A 6,892-nucleotide genomic window follows, 5' to 3' on the forward strand; every position below is an offset into this window, starting at 1 on the left:
CCCCCACCCCCCAGGGTCTGGCTCTGCCTTGCTTCTCTGTGTTAACCCACGTCTTGGTGCTTCTCTCTTTGGGATTCCTCCCAGTGTCCCCCAGGCGGTTGGGGTTCTCCTGACGCCTAGGAATGCCTTCTTCTTGGTTGCCCAGGGCCTCTGCCTGCCCAGGAACCCTGGAGACCTGGCCTCTGGCTGACTGCCGCCCCCTCCCCCCAGGGCCGACCTGGGCGGGGAGCCGAAAGTAGCAATGCCGCCCTGGCAGTCTTAAGAGGGGCCCTAGCCAGGTCTGCGTGCGTGTGCGTGCCTGTGCGTGCGTGTGCGTGTGCTGCACTAACCTGCCGCTTGCTGACTGAGGTTTTTGTCTGTACACAGGCGAGTGAGCTCAGGGGACCGCCTGCGCTCCCCCCCGCTACCCTCCGAGCCGCGCCCCTGTCTCAGGCACCTCTCGGACCTCGCTGTGTTTCACTGCCTCCTGCCCACAGACCCTGCCGGCCCGGACCCTGTCCCAGCCTCCCCTCCCCTCCCCACCCACGCAGCGTCCTGGGACAGCCCATGAGCCCTTATGGACCCCCTCCCCAAGCGGACACATGGTCGGGCAGGCTGGGAGCTCCCCCACGGACTGGGTGCCAGGAGGGGAGGGCGGCTGTGAGGGGTATCAAGACCACCCCCCAGTCTCTCCCCGAAGGGGAGCACCCAGCGAGTGCATGTGCTGCCTCTGCTATAGGCCCTGTCTGTCTTTCTGTTTGTCTGTCTGTGTGTCTGTGACAGTCAGGGAAGGATGCCCTCCAGCTGGCGTGGGGTCAGGCAAAGGGGGAGAGGACATGGCCTGGCGTCCGTAAGATAGAGGGAACCAGAGGGGCAGGGGGCTGTGGGCAAGGGGCTCAGGGGGCACTGACCATTCCAGAAATGGGTTTCAAATGGCACAATCCTTTCTATTTCACAAGAGACCAAAAGCCAGAGGCCCTTGGCCCTGTGCTGATGAGGAGGCCTGGCTGAGGCCTGGCCCTGGGCAGCAGGCTTAGGGCCCTTCTGGGCTCCCTTGTTCACTATCAGGGCCAGGGATGCTCTATTTGAGAATGAGAGTTAGCCAGGCTTGGCGCAGGAGTAGGGGCCTGCTGTAGTGGGTGTGGACATATTCAGAAATACCTGTTTCTTAGTTCAAATAAAGTCCAGTTTGTACCCAGCTGGTGTGCTGTGTCTTCTTTTTCCGCCGCCGTCTCTGTCCCCATGTGGCCCTCTCGGTTTTCATGCCCTTGATTCCCTCCCGCTTCCCCCGAGTTCCCCCTCTCTGGCCCAGGTGGGATGGCCATGCGGAAGCCAGGCCTGGGAGCCCCTTGCTATCTTGGCCTGCTGGGCGGGCGGGCTTTCCCTGTCTCCAAAGGAACAAAATGCATCTCTCTCTCTGTGTCTGTCTGTCTGTCTGTCTCTCTGTGTGTGTGCGTGTGTGTCTCCCTCGGCCCGTGTTTCTCTGCTCCGTGTGTGCCCCCTGTGGCTGCTTCCCCCACCCAGCACACCCTGAAAGCCGGTCCCTGGCCGTGCTGGCCCCTCTGCAGGACGTGGACGTGGGGGCCGGGGAGATGGCGCTGTTTGAGTGCCTGGTGGCGGGTCCCACCGACGTGGAGGTAGACTGGCTGTGCCGAGGCCGCCTGCTGCAGCCTGCACTACTCAAATGCAAGATGCATTTCGATGGCCGCAAATGCAAGCTGCTGCTCACCTCTGTGCATGAGGACGACAGCGGCGTCTACACCTGCAAGCTCAGCACGGCCAAAGGTAACTGCCCACTTGGGCCCGAGGGCTGCTGCCGGCTCCCAAGAGCTGGAGGGAGGGGAGTGGAAGTGTAGGAGCCCCGATGGTGCTGGTGCTGAATAAGACGACCAGAAAACGGGCCTCCATCTCTGGGGAGAAGAGCAGTGGGGTGAGAGAGTGCAGTACACCTGCCTCCTTCAAGGCAGCACCGGCAGTCACACCTGGCACAAAGCAGGTGTTTGACACGGTGTCAGTGTTCACTGTCGTTCCTGTTGGGGAGCCCACTGCCAGCGTGTAGCAACCACACCTGGACTGGGGTTCCAGTTCTTGCCTGGCCATATGGCAGCTGCGTAACTGGACAAGTCACTTCATTTCTCGGAGTTTTAGGCCGTTCGCCTGTAAACAGGGATTGTGGTAATGCCTGCCTCGTAGCAGGAGCAATAGGGCTAATGAGATAATGTATGGATGGACAAAGCTAAGCACCTGGCGAAGATGGCGCCTAATGAATGTCTGCTGTTATTAATGACATCTCTGGCCTGGTCCCCGTCCTTGTGTGAGGAGCTGAGATAATGCCTCATCTGGTTGTGCTGATGTGCACCTAAAGGGGACACTGAGGCCTTTGTAAGCAGGAAGGGATCAGGTCAGCGTCAGGAGCTGCTGTTTCCCCAGAAGATTCTGCGTGCAGTGGTAGTATGGGGCACAGGGGCATGTGCTCTGGGTCTGGGACGGGGGCGAGGGAGTGTGGGCACGACCTGGCCATAGAGGAGAGTTCCAAGGGTAGGGGGAAGGGGTGTGGAGGACGGAGTGGGCTTGGCTTTAGGCCCTTCTCTTAGAGCTGTGCTGAGGTTCACCCTGGGTGGGCAGGACGAGGTGAGGAGGGGAGAGCCAGGCCATGCCCTGGTCTCCCACGTACCCCCACTGACTGCCCCAGCAGTCTGCTCCCTACTCTCGCTGCCTACCAGCCTCTGGAGAAGGTTCGGCCTCTCGATCTTGCCCGTGGCCTCAGACTGGTGCCCCGGGACCTGGCTGGGCTCTTCACAGGCTCCAATTTTTGCCCAAGCTCCTTTTACCTGCCTAGCACGAGGGCGAGACTGGTGGGTTGGGGCGCCCAGGGCTCCACAGCCTTCCCTGCCTCAGTGCTGACCCCTCCCTGCCAGATGAACTGACCTGCAGTGCCCGGCTGACCGTGCGGCCCTCGCTGGCACCCCTGTTCACGCGGCTGCTGGAGGACGTGGAAGTGCTGGAGGGCCGCGCTGCCCGCTTCGACTGCAAGATCAGCGGGAGCCCACCCCCCTCCGTTACCTGGACTCACTTTGGTATGGCCCTCCACCCCGCAGATGTCGGGAGGGGGACCCCCGAGGGGTCAGAGGGCAGGGCCACTGTCTGAGGCTGCCGCGTGACCCCCATCCCTCGCAGGCCACCCCGTGGAGGAGAGCGAGAACGTGCGGCTGCGGCAGGACGGGGGCCTGCATTCGCTGCACATCGCACACGTGGGCAGTGAGGATGAGGGGCTCTACGCGGTCAGTGCTGCCAACACCCACGGCCAGGCCCACTGCTCAGCCCAGCTCTACGTGGAGGAGCCTCGGACGGCCGCCACCGGCCCTAGGTACCACCCCGGGCTCCCCCCTGCCCCCGTGCAGCCAGGGCTGCCTCCGGGGGCCCCAGCCCTGTGGTAGGAGGTGCGACTCCAGGCCCCTGGGCCACTGTGTGGTTCTTACAGCTCCAAGCTGGAGAAGATGCCCTCCATCCCCGAGGAGCCCGAGCAGGGTGAGCTGGAGCGGCTGTCCATGCCCGACTTCCTGCGGCCGCTGCAGGATCTGGACGTGGGACTGGCCAAGGAGGCCATGCTGGAGTGCCAGGTGACCGGCCTGCCCTACCCCACCATCAGCTGGTTCCACAACGGCCACCGCATCCAGAGCAGCGACGACCGACGCATGACGCAGTGTACGTGTCCGGGAAGGGACGCTGGGGCTGTCCCCTCCAGCACCCTCTTTGCTTGCAAGAGCCCATCCCCTCTGCCCACCCTTGGGCCTGCCTTCTCTCACCTGATCAGGGATGGGGTGCCTGGGAGCCCACAGAGGCTATGGGGTCACAGCCTCCTGCCTTGAGCCCACCCGGCCCCCATCTGCTGGGTCACCACTCTCGGCCTCAGAGGCCTGTTAGCACTTACTGGCCCAGCAGTCCAGCCTGCTACTGACTGTGGCAAGTTACAGAACTCTCCAAGCCTCAGTTTCCTCATCTGTGGTAGGCTTGTTGTGGGAATTGAATCAGTTAATACACAGAGAGCACGTAGGGCGAATAGCAAGGGGCCACTGAGTGTTAAATGTCACTGTTACGGCTGCTGTTGTTACCATTACCATCATCCTTGTCGATAAAGTGATGCTTCTCACACCCTCCTGGAGAAATTCCAGTGAAAATCCTGACGTGGATAGCATCTGCATCAAAAGGATGCTTGGTCCAGGGTTGTTCAATAACAAATAAAGAAGAAAGAACAGCAGGAAAATTACAGAGGGACACGTTTGGGTTGGTGTCCTCCTCCTCCTCCTCCTACTAAGTTGCTTCAGTCGTGTCCGACTCTGTGCGACCCCATAGACAGCAGCCCACTAGGCTCCCCCGTCCCTGGGATTCTCCAGGCAAGAACACTGGAGTGGGTTGCCATTTCCTTCTCCAATGCATGAAAGCGAAAAGTGAAAGTGAAGTCGCTTAGTCGTGTCCAACTCTTAGTGACCCCATGGACCGCAGCCTACCAGGGTCCTCCACCATGGGATTCTCCAGGCAAGAGTACTGGAGTGGGGTGCCATCGCCTTCTCCAGGTGTCCTCCTAGCCTGGGGTATTTTCTCAAGGAGTATCTCAGTTCCATCCTTGAAGGAATCTGAGCCTCGTGTGAGAAGGTCTAGCTACGCCCTATCAGACAGTGCCACCCCGCAACCCGTGATGGGTTCCTCTAACTGCTGCTGCAATGTGACAAAACTCACCTTTGGTAGGCACTTCTTGAGTGCCAGGCCCTGATGCTAAAGGCCTGACATGAGAATCCCACGTTCCTCACCACAGAACTGTAAGGCAAGTATTATGGTCCCTGTTTACAGATGGGAAAACTGAGGCTTGCAGAGGAACAGAGATTTACCTAAAGGTAGACAAATACCATCCGACTGCCTAACCAGGACATCTCCTGTCACCGTGCTCCACTCACCCCTCCCATCCCCAGTGTCACCACCTTGGCTCTGACTCTCCCCTCAATCCCCATCCACCACTGTCTTTGCTCAGCCCACAGGCTTGCCATCTCCCAATCTGCTCTGAGGCCCAGGCTGAGCGTCTGTCTCAGGATCTGAGCCGGCGCCTCTGTTTCTGTCTGTATCTGGGGTCAGCAGTGGTGTTGGGCTTCTCTTCCTTTATAAATAGTGTCAGCAGAGATAAATGAATGGGTGGCTGTTCTGGGCAGAGATAACCTCTAAGAGCGGGGAGGGGTGTTTGTGGACGGCCCTGACGTCGAGGAAGAAGGACAGTGCACATCTCTTCCCCTTCATGTCCCTCTGGGGGATGGCCTCCTCACCATCATTCAGGAGGCACAGTGTAGGGAGAGAGCTTGGGAATCCAAGGGAACCAAGTTCGAGCCATGGCTTCATTGTCTATTAGTGGTGTGACCTTGGGACAAGTCTGTTAGTGTCTCTGACCTCATTGGTAACATGAGGACACTCTTGCAGGGTTGTTGAAAGGATATGGAGAAAGACACGCACGTCAAATATCTGGCATGGACTGGGCACAGTGCAAACAAATGTTATTGTAATTTATAATCTAATGTACTTGGCACTTACTGCATACAAGGCATTCAGTACTGAGCCTGGTGGGACAAATCAGCTCTGTCTTCAAGGAGCTTACGGGAGGCGGGGTGCATGCAAGAAGAGGAAGGACCACCCGAAGCAGTGTGGGCCGGGTGCTGGGGGTCCTGGGGAGGTAGTCAGAGATGGAGGGGCAGAGGGGACCAGGGGCATGGGGAGGAGTGCCCAGGGCTGGCACTCACTAAACTATATCTTGAAGGAGAAGGAGGCTTCAGGTAAGAGAACAGTCCAGAAGAGAGGAATTTTGTGAGCAGAGACCTGGAGATGGGACTCATGTGGCTTGTTTAGGGACCTGATGGTGGGTCAGAGTCAGGACATGGAAGAATAGCAGGAGACAGGGGTGGATGAGTTTGGACTGAGGGCTTTTGGAGGCCACCTGTTTGGCAGTAGGTGCCATGAAGGTCCTCATGTGGAGAGATCACATGTGATCACATGAGGCTGGTGGGGTGTGGCTCATGCAAGTGGAGGCTTTGATGGGCTCTGAGCTGGAGATGGGATGGGCAGTGGCTCTGAGGATGGAAAAGAGGGAACTGTCTGGGGTAGGAACCTGCAGAGGGTGAAGTGTAGTGGAGGACGATGAGAAGGTCTGGACCTGAGTGCTGGAGCACCAGGCAGGAGGGGCGGGGCTGCAGGTGTGGACGGGCAGCCTGGACCTAGAGTGTGGCTCCCTTCTGTGTCTGCCCTGCCCTTCTCTCCCACCTATAGCGGATTGTGGAGGGGTGGGGGGTGAAGGGCCAGGCCTGGATGGCATGGGCCCACCCTCCGGAGTATCTTTCCAGCTCAGGCCCAGTGTCATGTCCCTCCCCGCCCCCAGACAGGGATGTCCATCGCTTGGTGTTCCCTGCTGTGGGACCTCAGCATGCTGGTGTCTACAAGAGCGTCATTGCTAACAAGCTGGGCAAAGCCGCCTGCTATGCTCATCTCTACGTCACAGGTGAGGCAGGTACCCTCCGGTCAGCTGGGTACATAGCCTAGCCTCTGGCCCACCTGGGGACCTGGGTGAGGGCAGGGCCTCTGCACCAGCTCTCTTTCCCCTCCATTCTCTGGGGAGCCACCTGGCCTTGCCTGTGCCCATGGGGCTTTACCTCCAGCCTGTGCCCCAAGGCTTGGCGATCCCGTGGGGTGATGGGGCCCTAAAGGACCCCCATGGACGGTGGACCTCTGGCTTTCAGATGTGGTTCCAGGCCCCCCAGACGGCGCCCCTCAGGTAGTGGCTGTGACTGGGAGGATGATCACGCTTGCATGGAACCCCCCGAGGAGTCTGGACATGGCTATCGGTGGGTCCCGGCCACATGGAGGCATGGGTGGGGAGGGG

General features: G+C 59.6%; 1 protein-coding gene across 1 annotated transcript in view; it reads left to right on the plus strand.

The window, feature by feature from the left end:
• Nucleotides 1-6,892, plus strand: part of LOC105003868 (striated muscle preferentially expressed protein kinase-like) — a 42,484-nt gene that overhangs the window by 12,984 nt on the left and 22,608 nt on the right. The window contains 6 exon segments of the mRNA XM_010861301.1: nt 1,504-1,764; nt 2,898-3,056; nt 3,157-3,346; nt 3,461-3,684; nt 6,392-6,511; nt 6,750-6,854. Coding sequence (XP_010859603.1) covers nt 1,504-1,764; nt 2,898-3,056; nt 3,157-3,346; nt 3,461-3,684; nt 6,392-6,511; nt 6,750-6,854 — 1,059 coding nt within the window.

The sequence above is a fragment of the Bison bison genome, unplaced genomic scaffold (genome assembly GCF_000754665.1).
Source record: "Bison bison bison isolate TAMUID 2011002044 unplaced genomic scaffold, Bison_UMD1.0 scf7180017864471, whole genome shotgun sequence".
Taxonomy (NCBI): Eukaryota; Metazoa; Chordata; class Mammalia; order Artiodactyla; family Bovidae; genus Bison; species Bison bison.